The sequence below is a fragment of the Hemicordylus capensis genome, chromosome 2, assembly GCF_027244095.1.
Source record: "Hemicordylus capensis ecotype Gifberg chromosome 2, rHemCap1.1.pri, whole genome shotgun sequence".
Lineage (NCBI taxonomy): Eukaryota > Metazoa > Chordata > Lepidosauria > Squamata > Cordylidae > Hemicordylus > Hemicordylus capensis.
Window position 1 is genome coordinate 203047840 of NC_069658.1, and position 18944 is coordinate 203066783.

The following is an 18944-nucleotide window of genomic DNA, read 5'->3' on the forward strand; positions in this document are numbered from 1 at the left end:
GGCAGGCTTGCTTGCAATCTAGATTACTATGGGTATGATTCATGAAAAGAGGAAGCACCCAAGGAGAGAGTAATGCTCAAGAAATCTAAGGCCCTAAAGCCTTTTTCTGTCTCAGCCATCCAATTTTGGAGTCTCTGCATCCTTGCTCCACAGATATCTTTAGAAACACACATAATCCAAAAAGGCAGCTCCCATTCCCACTGTGGCATGGCCACCATCACCATCACACTCATTTTCCAAAGGCCACCATCACCCAGTCGCAGTTAGGAAAGCTGTGGCGGGGCGGGGGGAGGCGGGAGGCAGAACAGAGCAGCAGTTCTGACTAAGAGCAAATGCAGATGTAGCCACAACAGTACCTTTTTGCAGGCACACTGTCAGCCAGGTTGGATCCTGCAATTCAAATCAAAGTAGTCCAGTCTTCAGGTTTATTTATTGGAAAAATATTTATTATTTATTTATTGAAAAGCAAATAAATTTGAATTGGAGGCTGCGGTCTCTTCCTCCCATAATGATCAGTCCTGCTGACTCACATTTCCATCACTAAGGCTGACACAATACACTCTGACCCGTTATGGGCAAAAACAAGAGATCGAAACAATCTGTTATGCAACCATAGAGTGTTTTTTTCCAAGGGGATTCCCCTGCCGTATTTATAGATGTGGCCGCAGGCATGCAAGTCCATCCCATTCTTAATGCAATCCATGTCCCCTCTCCACATTGCAGAGATGGATGTGACTCTTGTCAGAGCCGAGGAAAATCCCCAAGTCATGTGCCTGCCACTTCCTGTTCCTGTGCTGCATCCATTCCCTATAGGGAATGTTCTGTGATTCGCCGGAACACCGCGGGGAACGTCTTCCCTCCATTCCTCTGAACCTTCTTTCCTTCCTCAGTTGAGGTGCCCAAGAGGTTTACGACGGGGTCACTGATCTGTTGAGAAATGGGTGGGGATGTCACAACACATACAAAGTATTTAATCACATCCCTTTTCTTACACATCACAAATACATCCTGCTTTTCAGGGAGAACTCTGCTCTCCAAAACCTAAACACTAGAACAAAGAGGGTGGGGACAGGGCCAGCCAGCAAGGACTTCCAGGTAAACAGGCGGAGAAGCTCAAGAGAGTAAGTTTTCCTTCCACCATTCCCTTTTTTTTGCGCCACAAATTCTTAAATATGGATAAGTGAGCTAGCAAGACATTTTTGTGGGCTAATAGTTCTATGGAGTTTTAGTTGCAAACCTGTTTTATATGCATGTGCTTAAGTTTACATACATCCATCTTCCACCCCCTGAAAACACAGGATGCGCCCAAATTGATACACACAGGTTCCATTCCTCTACACCGTGGACCCCTCCTGACTGTGCCAAGTTTTACTTATTGAACTGTAAAACCTTGAGGCTCTATTCACACAATATGCTCACAGTACAATTTCTGCACAGAATACACATATACGAACGTCCATCTATTTTGTTGATGTAAACTGCACATTATGATCAACGCATGTATGGTAGTATACTTCCTAACTGCTCCCTGCATTTAAGAAGGCCTGTACCCAGGTTCAGTTTTAAAACGGGAGAGGGGAGGGGGGAGATATCTGTACACACATCTATTATATTAATTCTCCTGGGTGTGCCTTGGAATGTGTGTCCCAGAGCCCAGCTGATTGGCTGGGCGGTGGATGCGCCTGACTGGCTGAGGCGTACCCAGTAGGATTGGTTGCCGCCGCCGTGGCCTGCCCCGGCCGCGGAGGCAAGGCCCAGGAGGGGGGAAAGAAAATGTGCGGGGTCGGCTAGTATATATAGTTCTCCTGGGTGTACCTTGGAATGTACATCCCAGCACCCAGCTGATTGGCTGGGCGGCAGATGCGCTTGATTGGCTGAGGCGCACCCAGGACGTAGAGGCGGTGGCAGGCCCAGCCCGGCCGCGGAGGCAAGGCCCAGGAGGGGGGAAAGAAAGGGGGGGGCAGAAGTGGCGGTGGGGAGGAGAGGCGGTTGGGCCTGGAAGCAGAGACTGGGGCAGAAGGTGGGGGGAAGAGGTAACCACCGGCCCCAAAGAGCACACAGATGCTCTTTGTGGGGTTGGCTAGTACAACATAATGTCTGAATAGGGCTCAAGACAACTATATCATGACCTTATAGAATTTCCATATATATCAACAAACAATGGACTGTTGTGGCAATATTTCTGCTGCCATCCCACCACATGCAATAAAGATGTGCACCCATCATAAGCGTGCATGTCCTTTCCCCCTCCTGACACTCCAGGGTGCTTTCCCCTAATTTCCTAATGGTGGGGGTGGTTTGTCTGAACTACTCCTCTACATGTGCTAAGAATGCTAGTGGAAGGTACCCCTGCACCTGATGTGGGAAGAATGAGGACACACGCACCCTGATCAGGGGATGGATTGGGCGGGCAAAGTATGATATGAACCAACTAACTGCCTTATATAAGAAGAGGGAGGGAGGGACTCACCTCAGCACCCTCTTTGGGTGAAGTATGTGTTTGGAATAACAGGGATCTCCAACTGGTATACTTATACTGAATCACATAAGTTATCCAAACTTTAATTAAATGTGCCATATTAAATGTGTTGTAACCTTGTGTGCTTATTCATAGAAGACCTCACTTTCTAGAACTTCATGCGAGTTCTAATAATCTGGAACTTCCTGCCATTATCCAAGAGCAAGCTACATTTTTGCTGCTTTGCTCCAAGGTGGCAAAAAGCTACATCCGAGATCTCACAGGCTCTCTTACCAACTCTTCTAACGGCACTTGCTCAAAAAGTGGATGTTCTTGGAAATGTTTTACCATCCACTTGTGCACCTCCTCCACATCTGTGATGGTATATACTAGACCCTGTACAAATGAAGAAGAGGTTACAAAGGGAAGCATACAAGAGTCAAGGGTTCCACTGCCCACGGATCTGATACTAGGCAACAATTTAGAGAACGAACACACACACACGCCTAGAAGAATCTTCTAACTGAAACCTTCCAATTTGGTAGGATGGGGGATCTCAGATCCATCTTCTAGCATGAGCTATCTTGACTATGGCTTTGACTGCCTTGTGACCTGGGCTCAGAGATTATTATCTCACCATCGCAGGAGGCTGCCGCCGCCACTTCTCACAGGAAACACCTCAGAGCGTTGGCAGAGCGTTGGCACCCCAACCTCTTTCCCCAGAGTAATTGCCTTGGATGACTCTTGATGCTGATTCATCGCAAAAATGAGACCGGTGACACAAGAGCAGAGTGCTCACACACTTTTCTCCCGAAAGCAAGCGCCATGTCAGAGTGCACTGGAGGCAACCACTTAAAAAGTCAGTGACTGGAGATGACGCAGTCCTCTGCTTACAAGGATCCCTGCCAGCACAAGGCTCCAGCAAGATGTAGGGAAAAGTTAATTCAGCCATGTTTTCCCTCTGGCAGTAATTAGTGCCCTGCCCTTGTTCTTGGGCTTGAAATTCCCAAGTGATAAAAACAGCTGCTTCCCCAAGCTTAAAGATATGTTGACACACCTGGATTCTGATGAGATGAGTTCACTTCTGTGGTTTGAGGATCGTGTCATGCCCTCTGCACACTTCTGATTAAGATCAATTCCTCCCACACCCCCCACAAAGGCTTGAGAGAACCATGGAGTGCTTTGTGCCATCACAATGGCTCTGATCCTTACACCCATGACAAAATGACCCTTTGGTACAACCCTGAAATAAAAATAGATGGTAATACATTTATGTGGAATAATTGGGCCGGAAATAATCTTCTCTTGACCAAATTTTAGACACCAATCGCAATTTCCTGCCTTTTGAACAGTTGTGCATACAGCATGGTCTGCCCAGACAGCTCAGTGGCACTACCTGCAACTGAAACATGCTGTGAGCATCTTCTCACGATCCGTGAGAAGGCCTAGAGGGCGGTCTGCGGGGAAGGTGGGTTAAACTTACCTTGCCCACAGATGACCGAGCTGGCGCTGGTACATATCGCACAATAAATATGACTTATTGCTCTTACTTGCTAAGTGGAATGAAGCATTGGAAACTCAGATCCTTCCAGCCCAGGGGACCAATGCTCTAGCAAGCACCACATCTTCTACTCTAGATCCTAAATTGCGGCTTCTCTAGAAAAAAACAATATTCTGCACCTACTGGACACCTGAATGCTTATTCCGTAAACATATCACTGCTTCTCCCTTATGTTGGCGCTGTGGTGTTGCTGAGGGCTCCCAAATTCATATGATGTGGAGTTGCAATGTAATAGCTCCCTTTTGGCAAGACATGATGGACTGCATCAATCTAGATTTGAATTCCAGTTTTAAATTTTGTGACATAACAATGCTTCTAGGTTATTTACCATATGTCTGGAACCTCTCCTGGAGTAGCAGATCATGGCTTTCCCGTGCACTACTTGTTGCCAAGCATTTGTCTGAACCACCCCTTTTTACAGTGTTGAGAAAGGTCATTTCAGCCCCTCAGCTTATCAATGGGTAAGAGACCTCTCTAATCTGGCAGCTTTTGAACTGACAACTTACCGAGGCTGTTCTCATGAACAGCCAGGCTAGGGCAGCTAAGCCCGGGCCTGGCTGCCCGTGGGAACAGCCGGAAGCCAAGAGGCTCTTGGTGGTACCTCGGTGGCAAACTCAGCTAAGAAGCCAGGCCCTGAAACGAGATTAAGGGAGCAAACACTCCCTCAACCCCATTTACTTGACCATGTGTCAGCACCGACTGCCATGTGTCCAGCCCGTCCCCACAATGCACCGCACACTTGCACAGTGCATTGAGGGATTTCCGGGGGCTGAGACAGCATGTCCCAACCCCCTGCACCTCGAATGTCTGGGCACACGATCCCGCTATCCAGACCAGCAGCAGGATAGTCTGCGAGGAAGGCGAGCTTCTGTAGCCTTCCCTGCCACCCACCAGCAAGCCCTCTCATACGATCGTGAGAAAGGGCTCACCGCCGTATGCTGAAAGAGGACTCTCATACAAGGATTGGGAAGGTCTATTTGAAGTTACTTGCATACTTTCCTCTGTTTATTTCATATAAATAACTGTGTTAACCCCTTCATCATCCCCTTTTCTGCCTTTCCTGTCTGTTTCTGGTTTTTCCCCTCATATCCCCACCTTTTTGTTGTAATTACTTTGTTATAACATGAAACAAAACTGAATATAACTGTTACTTGGGGGGGGGGCGGCGGGGGGAGATCAATTCCCCCCAACAAAGAAATAGAAGCATTGGCATAACAGAGCATCGAAGTCAAAGTACAGATACCCACAATCTGTGCATCTTCCTGGAATTTTGAGGAAGGAAAATGTCTAGACTGGTACCCCTCCAGACTTCTGTGGCAGAATACAGACAATTGACACCTTAGCCTGGCTCTACTGTCTACCTCCAGAAAAGCTGTTCCAAACTGACTCAGCTGCTGAAGAACTCCTGACGGAAGCCCAATGCGTTGCAGAGGTCTTTGGGGATGAGGGAATAGTTCTAGAGCACACACCTGTTGGCCAGTTCTGTTGGGCTTCACCATCTTCTTGTGTGAACTGAGAGTATGCCACAGAACACATCTAACCAGTCCCCTGCTGCTATATTTTGGAGGACAAGCCTTTCCCCTGCTGCTATATTTTGGAGGACAAGCCTTTCCTCCCACCTTCAGGAAAGTGTGTTTGCCAGTACTGATCTGAGGAACTTTCGATAAGGCTTCTGAGGAACTCAGGGTTCCCTAGAACACCATTTGAGAAACCTTACTCACACCACTCAGTAAAGGCAGAAATAGAGGAGGAGTCATCGTCAGTCTCGCCTCACTCTGTGCTATTCAGCAAGAGCTGAAGGGAGGAGGAGGAGAAAGTCATGGACAGCTGGCACATGAAGAACTATGGTAATGAAAGCTTCTTGTGAATCGCACATTTGAGTCCTTACAGTAATACCTGGCTTTTCAGGGGTGGGGGACTTAATGGGGAATGCAATTGTCTCATAATGGTGCTGCTACAGTTCCGTGCTGGTGGAGCCCAGTGAAAGGTTTTTCCTCAATTACTATTTCCATTATCTATCATTTCTATAACACTCTGTGCACGGCAGACTACCTAATGCTGGCATTAGGATGGCAGACTTCCTAATGCTGCACTTGCACTATGAACAAAATGGCACAAATACAAAGATTGCATTCCCTGTGCAAGGTCACAGGGAAGCTTGAAACTGTGCTCCTTCACAAATGTTCCCTGCAAAACATGAGGCGTGCCACAGATTGCACCAGCACAACCTTATTTGCGCTAGCACAGTGTCCTTGCACAAAGGTAGCATTAGTCAGGATGTCAATGTATTAGGATGTCAGGATATTACAGATGGGGAATTATCAAGGCTTATGCAAGGACACGGACACGGACACAGAAGAGGATGGGTTTTGTATGGAGAAAGAGTAGAGAGTGGATCTTCTTTCCACCAGAAATGGCATTATAGTTCAGCAGCAGAACCCATCCTTTGTATGTAGAATGTCCCCAGCATCTTCAGTTAACAGGATTGGGAAATGTGTGCACACCCTAAAACCCTACCTTAGAGGGCCCCAGCCACTCTATGATGATGGTATTCAGCTAGATGGTATTCAGCTAGATGAAGCAATGGCCCAACTCAATATAAGGAGCTTCATATGCAGTGCTCCTTTAGGAGTGGTCAGTGGCAGGACACATGCTTTGCATGCAGGAAGCCCCACTTTCAATTCCTGGCATCTCCAGTGAAAGTGGTCCAGTGAAGTGGTCTTTGGCAGCTGAAATGCCTTCTCTCTTAGACCCTAAACAGTCAGAACTTGGCTAGTCACATCAATACATCCAATTCAGGATGAGGAAGCTTCATATGTTCAGAACTCCTTAGAATCCCAGACTGTAAACAGTCACTCAGCCTGGTATCGAATAAGAAGAGTCTCCAGGAAGGGAAACTTTCCAGAAGTTACTTCTTTGAGTCCACAAACAACTAAACCCAAAAGTGTGTGTGGGCAAGTGGAGGCTATTAAAAGTGTTTGTAAGCTAGTAACTCCTGTGCAAGATTGTTGTAGCACATGACTTCCCATCAGCCTTCAGTCATGCAGGGAAATGTACTGAGCACCTTTCTGTTGAAGGAGGAGCCTAATTAGCCGCAGCGCGACCCACTCACTCACCTTCTCACGGAGGACATAGGCGTATTCTGCCAGCAAGGTGCTGCTGATAATCCGCCACTTGTGCTTTGTCTTTTTGAAGTGAGGGTCGGGGAAGAGAAAGAACATCTTGCAAAGCTGTATAAATAATGAGAGAAGAATGGAAAATGTCAATGTGAAGAGAGCCTGCAGTTTAAAAACACACCTCCCAGCCCCTGGCCCATCAATAAGACCACCAAGACTAACAAAGCATTGATCATTTTTCACAAAATAAAGAAAAGCTCAGTGTGAGCACATTCTGAAGGTTCCAGGTTCGGTTCTCAGCATCTTTAGGGAGAAGGATCTCAGGGAGAAGGGCTAGGAAATGTCTCTACCTATCACACCTTGGAGAGCCTCAAGTCACTCAGTACTGGGTTAGGAAAACCCATTCAGTAATCTAAGCAGCTTCATAGGCAACACTACTTTTAGAAGATCAGGATCCACACTTGGAAGTCACTTCTAAAGACCCATAGAAGAGCTACAACTCAATACTAACCAAGGTTTCTTTTAGTACAGAGCAGGGGTTCCCAACTTTAGGTCCTACAACTCCCATCATCCCCAGCCAGGCCACTGTGGCAAGGGATGATGGGATTGGTAGCTCAACAGCATCTGGATACCCAAGGTTGGGAACTACTGGTAGAGGGAACATGGCAAGAATCTTGAAGACAAACCAGCATACCAGATGGTCACAGGTCGATCTATCTTTGGGAACTTTTGACGAAAAGTGGTATATAAATATTAGTATATATTTTATATAAGTGCACATCCTCTCTAGAATTCACAATGGAAAGAGATTGCTTTGTCATCTGTAGTGTTTCCTGCAATGTTTTCCAGAAACTCACCTGGCCCTTGTGGAAAAAGTTGGGCAAGTGTTTCATGGCATTGCTGCGGATGCAGGCAATGTTCTGGTACTGCCCAGGATGGGATGCTCTCAGTGATGAGATTCTGTCTCGCACATAATCTGAGACCTTCACTCGGATCTCTAGGCCCAACATTAAGGTGTTGGGAAACAGGGGAGACAATGCAACTGAAAGAGAGAACACCATCAGCAACTGTAAAATGGCAGCAAGGACTGAATGAGGTAGAAAAAAGCCTATGGACATACAAATGGGGAAAAGCATGATAGTGCCAAAGGTGTGTTTTACCTTTTGTTCCTCCCCACATTTCATGTTAGACACATTTGAATACCTTGGCTAGACTGACTGCCCTATTCTGATGCCATGTCTGTATGACCCCTGTTGTTAACGCTTCAGCTCTATGCATGCATACTTGGAAGTCAATCCATTGAAATAAATAGATTTTACTTCCAAGTACACGCGATTAGGCTCAGGCTTGTTAGTGTTTGCTACTTCAAACAGGGTGTCTACTGCTCTGCTCCTTACAACAAGCACGATCCAGCCAAAGTTAAGCACTTTTATTCACACTGAGCTCAGTGAAAGAGGTAGCCATGTGCTCAACTTTCTCTCCCATTGAAATATATGGAAAAAGCCATTTGAGCATAAGAACAGTCCTGCTGGATCAGGCCCAAGGCCCAACCAGTCCAAACTTGGGTTGGCTTGTGCAATCTAAATATCTCATCTGCCCAACTTCTTGCTTCCTCTGCTCAGTGCAAACTTACTCCATGTACCTCAAGCAGAGGAACATATACAGTGAGGGAAATAAGTATTTGATCCCCTGCTGATTTTGTCCGTTTGCCCTCTGACACAGAAATGACCAGGCTATAATTGGAATGGTAGGTTTATTGTAGCTGTGAGAGACAGAATAACAACAAACAAACCCTCAAAAAGCCCAGTGCCCAAAAGTCAGTGATGGATTTGCATTGTAGTGAGGGAAATAAGTATTCGATCCCCTATCAACCAGCAAGATTTCAGGCTCCCAGGTGTCTTTTCACTATATGCAGGTAACGAGCTGAGATGAGGAACACCCTCTGTAAGGGAGTGCTCCTAATCCCAGCTTGTTACAGTACCTGTATAAAAGACACCTGTCCATAGAAGCAAGCAATCACTCAGCTTCCAAACTCACCACCATGCCTAAGACCAAAGAGCTGTCGAAGGATGTCAGGGACAAGGTTGTAGACCTGCACAAGGCTGGACTGGGCTACAAGACTATCGCCAAGCAGCTTGGTGAGAAGGTGACTACAGTTGGCACGATAACTTGCAAATGGAAGAAACACAAAATAACTGTCAATCTCCCTCGGTCTGGGGCTCCATGCAAGATCTCACCTCGTGGAGTTGCAATGATCATGAGAACGGTGACAAAGCAGCCCAGAACTACATGGGGGGAACTTGTCAATGATCTCAGGGCAGCTGGAACCATAGTCACCAAGAAAACAACTGGTAACACACTACGCTGTGAAGGACTGAAATCTTGCAGTGCCCGCAAGGTCCCCCTGCTCAAGGCAGCACATGTACAGGCCCGTCTGCAGTTTGCCAATGCACATCTGAATGATCCAGAGGAGAACTGGGCGAAAGTGTTGTGGTCAGATGAGACCAAAATCGAGCTCTTTGGCATCAACTCAACTCGCCGTGTGTGGAGGAGGAGGAATGCTGCCTATGAGCCCAAGAACACCATCCCCACCGTCAAACATGGAGGTGGACATATTATGCTTTGGGGGTGTTTTTCTGCTAAGGGGACAGGACACCTTCACCACATCGAAGGGATGATGGACGGGACCATGTACCGTCAGATCTTGGGTGAGCACCTCCTTCCCTCAGCCAGGGCATTGAGAATGGGTCGTGGATGGGTATTCCAGCATGACAATGACCCAAAACACACAGCCAAGGCAACAAAGGAGTGGCTCAAGAAGAAGCACATGAAGGTCCTGGAGTGGCCCAGCCAGTCTCCAGACCTTAATCCCATAGAAAATCTGTGGAGGGAGCTGAAGGTTCGGGTTGCCAAACATCAGCCTCGAAACCTTTCTGACTTGGAGAGGATCTGCAAAGAGGAGTGGGACAACATCCCTCCTGGGTTGTGTGCAAACCTGGTGGCCAACGACAAGAAACATCTGACCTCTGTGATTGCCAACAAGGGTTTTGCCACCGAGTACTAAGACATCTTTTGTGAAGGGATCGAATACTTATTTCCCTCACTACAATGCAAATCCATCGCTGACTTTGGGGCACTGGGCTTTTGAGGGTTTGTTTGTTGTTATTCTGTCTCTCACAGCTACAATAAACCTACCATTCCAATTATAGCCTGGTCATTTCTGTGTCAGAGGGCAAACGGACAAAATCAGCAGGGGATCAAATACTTATTTCCCTCACTGTGTCCTGTGATTTTGCACAACACAGAGCCAATAAATAAATAAATAAATAAATAAATAATAAAGCTTTCTGAAAACCCCATTCATATTTTAAACCAAATTCTTAATGCCTATGGTGACAAAGATGCCCAGGAAAGTGAACGTGTAATGTCTTGTGACACCTCAGAAGCCAGTTGAGTGGCTGAGTTAGATTTGAGAGCTTGGGCCTCTACACAGCTTCTTGCCCCTCCCCATGATGAACAATGTGTGCACACTTCCAGAATTTAGACAAGTTGCAAGTCACGGCTTTTCTTGGTGCAGATTTTTTTTTTTAAGCCTAAAACTAAGCAGAATTCCAGTTATGGGTCTTCATTCTTCACCCCCACCCCCACCCCCTTGCTACAGATCTCAATCTTTCATGCTGCTCTACAAGCGGGTAGGTGAATTTGAGTCTTTCACTGTCTACTTATTATCTTTGTTAGGATCCCCTGCTCCATTGATCTGCTTTCCATTTACAAAGCAACTTACTATTTAAATTTCACCAACACAGGAGATTACAGGGATTTATTTCACATGTAACCCAACTCCGTACACATTTACTTGAAAATAAAACCCAGTGGCAAACATGCTACGCAATCCAGTACAAACGTCTGCGACCCGCCAGGGCCACAGCACACGTAAAAGGCAGCCTTCATGGTCCTGATGAGGTAAGGAAGTTGCTCAGTGATCTAAAACAGCACACCGACACTTGTGCTGCACAACTCCCATTGTTTCCCATGGAAGCAACACTGCGGAAGTGCCCGTGCACTTTTAGGTCACTGCACAACTTCTCGGCTCCGCTGTACCACATGCACAGCAGCCTTGGTGGGGCACAAATGCCAATATTGAATTGCACAACATGTCAGCTACCAATTTTAATGAGATTTACAAGGAAGTGTGCATAGGATTACAGTCTGGTTTTATGCACCTGTGTGTTCCAATTTTGCTCCCAGGTATGCACACATAGAATTGCAACCTTTGCTTCACTCAGAGATAAGAACAATCTGAAGCACATTTAAGCTGACCAGTCTGCAGTCTTATGCACCTCAGAGCAATTGCCAGGATTTGTCTTTGGAATGAGCAGGATGAAGACGATGACGCTCTTAATGTTCTAGAGATGTTCCAAGGAAAAACAAAATTGAATTGTTGACCCCTCTTCCTCTCACCACCACCACGCCATGTGTGTATTGCAATAAGTGAATTTATGTGAGCAGTTCAAAGAGTGATGACTTGTCAGGTGATAATCTGATCACCAGCAAGTTTCCCTTCCCATTAAAGGAGGTTTCTTTTGAGTGTGAAACCTAGCACATCCCAGTTCTTTCAAAGAATCAGGCTTCCACATGACAGCTGCAGTCATCACATGAAACACCTCAGTGGGGATAGTTTCATCTATAGCTTTCTGAACAGCGAGTCACTGAGCTTTTGCTCCAAGAATGTGGGAGAATATCTTCTTCACAGTAGCTAGAGTAGTGGATAAATACATGCCTTAAAAAAAACCCCACATACAGCACACACAAAAAGCCAAATTCCATAATCAGCACAAATTAACCAGATTAAGATGATGTCTCTATATTTGCAAAATTTATTCTGCTTCCTTTAGGGGGGAAAGATAATGAGCTATTTATTTATTTGATTTATATACCGTTCTTCCAAAAATGGCTCAGGGCAGCTATGCAAAGCCTCTACCCCTTGACTACTAGAATTCCTGCTCAACCCTCTCTGGTTTCTGAAAACCTCTCCCTACACCCATGAGGGCTACCCTCTTGCTTTTTCAAATGAAAACTGACATACTTAGGGTGCATCAGATACCACATTCATACATGACAATGACAGATGCTTCCAAACACCAATCAGCATCTACCTTACTTTTCTTCTTCCTCCTGAAGAGAAGCCCTAACTGCCCACTGCATCCCTCAATCCCAGTCCAATACCCAATGATTCATTATTTCTCTACAGGTAACCAAGAATTCTGGTCAACTGTAGTTATATGAGGATTCTGTTGGGAGCCCCTAGTCCTTTTATACAGACAGAGGTGCACCTAGGTAATTTTGGAGCCTGGACCTAAAGGCCTTTGGAGGGCCACCTACTGCAAATTAAGCATCATTTTTAACACATAGGTTCTTGAGGGCACAAACCACACCACCCAGGACAGACTAAAGAGGATTTGAGGGCCCCCAGGGGGTGTGGAGGCCCTGGACTTCGGCCCCGAAGTCCAGGGGTAAGAGCACCTCTGCATACAGAACTACCATTCCCAGAGTCTCATGTCGGAGGACTAACAGATCAGCAGGTTAGAATCTGGTTGAAACTTGTAGTGTACAACATGCCCAAGGAATGCGGTACTTCACTTTTAATATGGACATGTACTGTAAAGCCCTGTTCAGACATCATGTCTATGCACCTGCACAGGTTTGAGTGAATGACTGTACATGGGTTCACTTTAAAAATAAAACTGGGTACAGACTGTCAAATTCAAGTACAGAAAGGAAATATACTACCGCAAGTACACTGAATGTGTGAATACATGTGCACAGATCTGCACAAGCGTACACTGTATGTGTGCTGAATACAATGCATAAATAGGGCTCTTGTCTGCAATGCTCTGTGCTCTAGTTTCTTCTCCTATAATGAAGACCTTCATATAATTTGCTGTTGCCATGGATGCCATAATATTTAATATTGTATCTGGTCTTCAGTTTGAAAGCCTAGTTTGGGTAGGGCCTCAACTCATTTTCACCAGCACTGGGTTGACATGATCTATTTTAGGAGACTATTTTTGTCTCTGAGAAGCAGGATTAAAATATAATAATGGTAGTCTTATATATGCTGAACTCTGAGAAACACATGAATCAATGGACAGCAGGTGGGGGAAGTACCCCATCGGTCCATCTTATTTACAAGCATGAAACAGTGCATAGAGCTAGTTCCAAAACAAAAATATTTTTAAAGGATTTTTGGAGGGTATTTTACAAGACTATACCCTTGGAACCAACTCCCATAAAGTAGTAATCCGGCTCTCACATGTCTATAATCCAGAAAGAGCTCTAATACTAAACAACTAAAAAAAGAAAGGCACTGGAAAAAGAGATTACCCAGCAATCCCCCATAACCACAGCCAATATCAGCCAGTTCTACTTGAGAGGCAGGCTTGGCTCTCTCTTCTGCATCCTTTGGGTCATCATGTCGATTGTCTTTGGTCAAAGGAGCAAAAAATTCTGGATAGAGTTCTGACCAGTCCATTTCTTCGGGCTTGGCAGGACTATTAGGAAAGAAACCAGAAGGCTTCATGAAACAATGCTGCAGCTATACTACACATTACCAGTATGCGATACATTGTCCAGTTTTTCCAAGGGCAACCATCATTACAGCTCGATTCTATGCATACTTTACTCAGATGTAAACTAATGTTCGAATGGGCTTCCTCCCAGATACAGGTACATAAGATTGCAGCCTAGGGAATAATTTTGACGGAATATATTTATTACTTTGTCAAAGACAAATTTCAGGGACAGTAATCATATGATTTTAAGACACAAAAATATTCCAGGGACTCGTATCTCTGGAGACATTCCAACTTAGTATGTTGCAAACTAACAAAGGGATAATGTTCACATCTGGGAATTAAAAACAATCCAGACCAGAGAATGTAGGGGACTAATGTCCTAATCCTAAACCACTGTTATTTGGAAGGAAATTCCGCTGATGTCAATGGCAATAACTGTCAACAAAATTACTTCTACATTCAGGGTTCTGTGAGTCCCAGGGGTTCTACAGAATTTTATAGCTTCCCATCTCAGGCACTTCATTTGCACCTTCTGAATAATAGATATAGTTGTTATTCATAGAAATTTTTGACTTTTGTAATTGCTAAATAATTTACTTATAACCAGATGTCACTTAAAAAAAAAAACAGCCATGGGGAAGACAGGGAGAGGGAGTGAGGGTTTCACACAGGATATCACAATACCCCCCTCCCCCCCACAGCTGAAAACTACTGCTCTCTGTCAGTTGTACTTAAATTCAAAGGTGCAACAAAGCTTACTTCGAAATAAACATGTTATCAGACCAGACTGCCATACAAGCAACTCAACCCACGCTCATTTACAAAGTACAACCCACTAAGTTCAGTGGAATTTATTCCCCATCAAGCATAAACAAGACTAAAACCCTAAGCATGTTTATTTGGAAGTAAATTCTGCTGTTATCAATGAGACTTATCTCTAAGCATGGTTAGGATCAAGCTGTAAGCTTATGGTTGAATGCACTGCTATTGAATAAATATGTAAGGAACTAAGTTAGAAGCAGCCTAACCGTATGCATATATGCTCTCATTGAACTCAAATGAATTTGCTCCCAGGGCATGTCTACACAGAACTGCAGCCTTAAAATAAAACTAGAATTCTATGGAGAAAGCAGGAGCGCTTAGTCCAAGTCATCTCCACCGGGACCAGAATGACGCGCAAGAAGTCACCCTCTTTCCCGGAAGGGATGATGCCTGGGAAGACCCCCTAAGAGCCCACGGAAGTGGCGGGTGAGTTAGGAGCTCAGACAGAAGCCAGGAGAACGCGGGGGTTCCGCCCACACTCACTAGCGTAAGGTGTGATCCGCAAGCGGGTTGGAATGAGCACGCTGCCGGTAATACCGCTTCTGTGGAGGCTGCTGCGGCGGCGAATGCGCCGCCAGAAGCTCCATGGCGGGATCAGCGAAAGGACCCGCCGCAGCACCCAAACCACGTGGAGCCTCCAGGAAATGCGAGTCGCGGCAAATACACGTCATTCTGAAACGCCAGCCGAAGTCGCTGCGGCGTCTCTCTTTAAGGGCCAGTAGCGCTGGCCAGTGGCCACCCGCTGCGTCTTAAATGATAAATCCTCGTGCCAGGTGTCTTCGGGCGCGGGGAAAGGGACTTTGCAAAACAGAAAACGGCATTGCCGGTTCGATTTCATCCGGGTTATCTTCGTGGCATGGACACAATAAACCCCTGCCCTTTAAGCCCTTTGCACTGATACATAAGGAATGGGAATCCAGATTCTTCAGCCTTGTAGGACAGGCAGAAATTTAGCAAGTGAAGCTTTCCCATTCTGTCTTCTCCATGTTTTGTTGTTTAGTCATTCTCTATCTGTCCGGTAGCTGTTAAAAGCATAGGAGTGAGGCCGGAAGTTAAAGGTTGGCACTGGCAGGCCTGATATGGATTTTGTGTACTTGAGGAATTTTCAGGTGCTGTCATAAAAGAAGGAAAAACGCTCAAAATACTTCAAATGCATTTCTTTTGTAACCATTACAACAAACCTGTAAGGCAGGTCATGATTATTATCCCCATTTTACAGGTAGGATACTTTTGTGTGAGGATCGCTTGCCTAAGGCCACCCAGATGAAAAGTGAGCCAGGAATTTCACAGCTCATTCTCTTCACTAGCCGGAAAGGAAAAGCAAGCAAGCTGGGGAGTCCTGTCCCAGGAGTTGCTGAACAGAAATATTAACTTACTTGGGAATAAATATATAATGCAGACACCAGAAAGAACACAATATACAGTAATCTCTATAATCATAGTAAGCATCTGTGTATCAGGAAAACACAAAAACAGCAAAGAGTCTTCTTAAAGCATTGATAACAGCGTCTGATAAGGCAGTGTGTAATCTGCAAAAGCTTACACTGAAATGAATGCGTTAGATTTTAAGGTGCTGTAACACTCTTGGTTTTGCTGCAACAGACTGACACAGCTACCCTTCTGGAAGAAAACAACAGTTTGAACTTCTCTAAAGTTTGAAGGGCAGCATTCATTTGGTCTTCAACCAAAAGGAGCTGGATTGCAACATAATTTTCTTGCTTTAAGTTCCTGGAGGAAAGACCCCCTAGGAAAAGGCTTATGGGGCGAGGAGTTGCCATTTAAGCCTTTTGCACTGTTATATGAAGGAAGTAAATCTGATTCCTATATGGCCTTGGTGGATAGTGGTGATGTGCTTCTGCCTTCTGACCAAAACAAAATATACTCTATAAAATACACTCTATGACTCTATAGACCTTATTCTCACAGAGGAGGCCTGGTCTTGTAGTAGTGAGCATGACTTGTCCCCTTAGCTAAGCAGGGTCTGCCCTGGTTGCATTTGAATGGGAGACTTGGTGTGTGAGCACTGTAAGATATTCCCCTCAGGGGATGAAGCTGCTCTGGGAAGAGCAGAAGGATTCAAGTTCCCTCCCTGGCATCTCCAAGATAGGACAACAAGATTTATTTTTTTTAGGACAACAAGATTTTTTTATTGAACCAACAAACTACCAAAGCATACAGTACGTTACCATACTGTATGGTAACCAAGACAGGGCTGAGAGAGATTCCTGCCTGCAACCTTGGAGAAGCTGCTGCCAGTCTGTGAAGACAATACTGAGCTAGATGGACCAATGGTCTGACTCAGTATATGGCAGCTTCCTATGTTCTAATCTATATGACTGCCAATTCGACTTTTAAAAAATGCATTGGCTTTTAACTGATTTCTTACATTAGATAAATTTGTACATTATGTGATCATTTCAATTAATGAACTTTTTTGAAGGAAGGGGGTAGTTTGAAAAGATGAAGCTACCTTATACTGAAAGACCATTAATCAATCTAGCTCAATATGGCCTGCCCTGACTGGCAGCAGCTCTCCAGGGTTTCAATCAGATGTTTCCTAGCCCTTTTGGAGAGATAGAATCTGGGACCTTCTGCACACAGAACCCGGGCCAGATGAAAATGTTCTGAGGCCCTGAACTAGATCATGTGTAAGAGGCTCCCACTATATACACTATCTATCTATCTATCTATCTATCTAAAATTTATTTTCATACAAAGAATATTGAATATTTAAACATAAAAGCTGTGTCCGTGCATGCGAATGCATGTAGAGAGAGATAGGATTTTTAAAGCTGCAAATAGAACTCCATACAAATCTTAATCTGGATCCTGGAAAGATGCATTTACTCACAAAGTTAATTGGCTACTCTATGTTTCCTGTAAAGTCAGAGCAGGTGGGAGGTGAAACACTGCCCACTATATTTCTGTTAGATTAATCAACTATATATATTTGAAAAAATGGAATATAATTAACTAAAACATGAGGTGCAACATGCTCATTTCCATTATAAAAAAAGTTTTAAATAAACAAATTTTGTCTATCATTTCTTAATTGGTAGAGATGAAAACATTCTACAGGAGCAAAAAAAGCAGTTAAAATTTTATAGATCTGCTTATTTAATAGAAGCAGTACAATGTGCCGTATGTCTGTTTGCAAATCACATTAATTCTACCACTGATACTTAAAATATTTTCTTTGTCATTTTTTGATAGCATAGTCATTAATGATGTCCTCAAATGATAAGCAAATTATAAGAGTCCCATTCAGACATTATGTTGTACCTGCTTTCATATGTCTGTTTTTTAAAAGTGAATTTTTAAAGTGAACCTGGGTATAGGTCTCTCAAATTTATTGTACTACTTCTATTAAATAAGCTGATCTATAAAACTTTAACTGCTTTTTTTCTCCTGTAGAAAGTTTTCATATTTACCAATTAAGAAATGATAGACAAAATTTGTTCATTTAAAACTTTTTAATAATGGAAACAGGCATGTTGCACCTCAGATTTATGGAAAAGATAGGAAGTGTACTGTCTACATGCGTTCAACATAATGGTACCAGTGTGCAGATCTGTATCTGTGTTCACTGTATACAGATTGTACAAGTTGAACATAATGGGTGAATAGGGCTAAGGAGTTTATTACTTTTGATGCACAAAATGCTTAGGACGGTCAGCTTTTCTTGTCCTTCTTTTCAGCATTATTGTCTGCAGTTCTACAGTTGTTTACCAAACTGTGGATAACAATGGCTCTGGCATATCTATCTATCAATCTAATTATCTTAGACATACCAATCACTAATCCCATGCGTGGCAGCTCTCACGAGAGTTCACAAGCAAGGGGAGGGGGAGAGGAAAGCGACGGTGGTGGGGAGCATAAGTCCAACGGGCAGGCCAGTGAACAGGCAGGCAGGTGAGTGGGTGGGGAGTGAAAGTAGCAGCAGGGGGAAGAAAGCGAAAGCAGTGGGGGGGTGAAAGTGGCGGTGGGGGGTGGAGTGGCGGGTGGCCAAAAAAAGCGGCTAGCCGGGTGGCTGGCCAGAGAGAGAAAAACATTGGAGGGGGAGAGCTGAGAATGAGGGGCTGGGAATGAGGGAGAACTAGAGGTGTAGATGCTCTGCGCCCGGGCCAGCTAGTAATTTCTAAATTTGATCACTCTCCTCTGAAATATCAGCCCTGCTACACATCTGGCTAAGTTGTCGTTCCGGAGCTAGCTCTCTCTTATTCGAGTTGTACCCTTCATAATTGTGACTACAGTTAGGTATTTAGGATTTTTTCTCTTTTTAGCCTACTTTCCAGTAGGCTTATAAGATCACCCGGCATTCTGTGTGTGTGTCCTTGTGTCCCCCCAAATGAACCAAATCAGGTACAATTGTAGGGACACATAGGGACACCTCAATGGCATAGACTGTGATG

At 44.7% G+C, this 18944-nt stretch overlaps 1 protein-coding gene across 1 annotated transcript; it reads right to left on the reverse strand.

Moving 5' to 3' along the window:
- Positions 1–424: 424 nt before the first annotated feature.
- On the reverse strand, positions 425–15255 carry METTL1 (methyltransferase 1, tRNA methylguanosine). Its single transcript, XM_053302005.1, has 6 exons — positions 15016–15255; positions 13520–13686; positions 7993–8177; positions 7136–7249; positions 2753–2854; positions 425–927 (listed from the first exon to the last, which is right to left on the reverse strand). Exons 1-6 carry the CDS (start codon positions 15201–15203, stop codon positions 808–810), a joined length of 876 nt encoding a protein of 291 aa, XP_053157980.1. The 5' UTR covers positions 15204–15255; the 3' UTR covers positions 425–807.
- Positions 15256–18944: the final 3689 nt, after the last annotated feature.

Bases quoted from the DNA above. Each gene is read 5' to 3' on its own strand.
- METTL1 (XM_053302005.1), bottom strand. From the start codon at position 15,203: ATGACGTGTATTTGCCGCGACTCGCATTTCCTGGAGGCTCCACGTGGT. The intron at 2,855-7,135 runs GTGAGTGAGTGG...TCATTTGTACAG, and splicing joins CCTATGTCCTCCGTGAGAAG to GGTCTAGTATATACCATCAC. The intron at 928-2,752 runs GTAAGAGAGCCT...ATTTCTCAACAG, and splicing joins AAGTGCCGTTAGAAGAGTTG to ATCAGTGACCCCGTCGTAAA.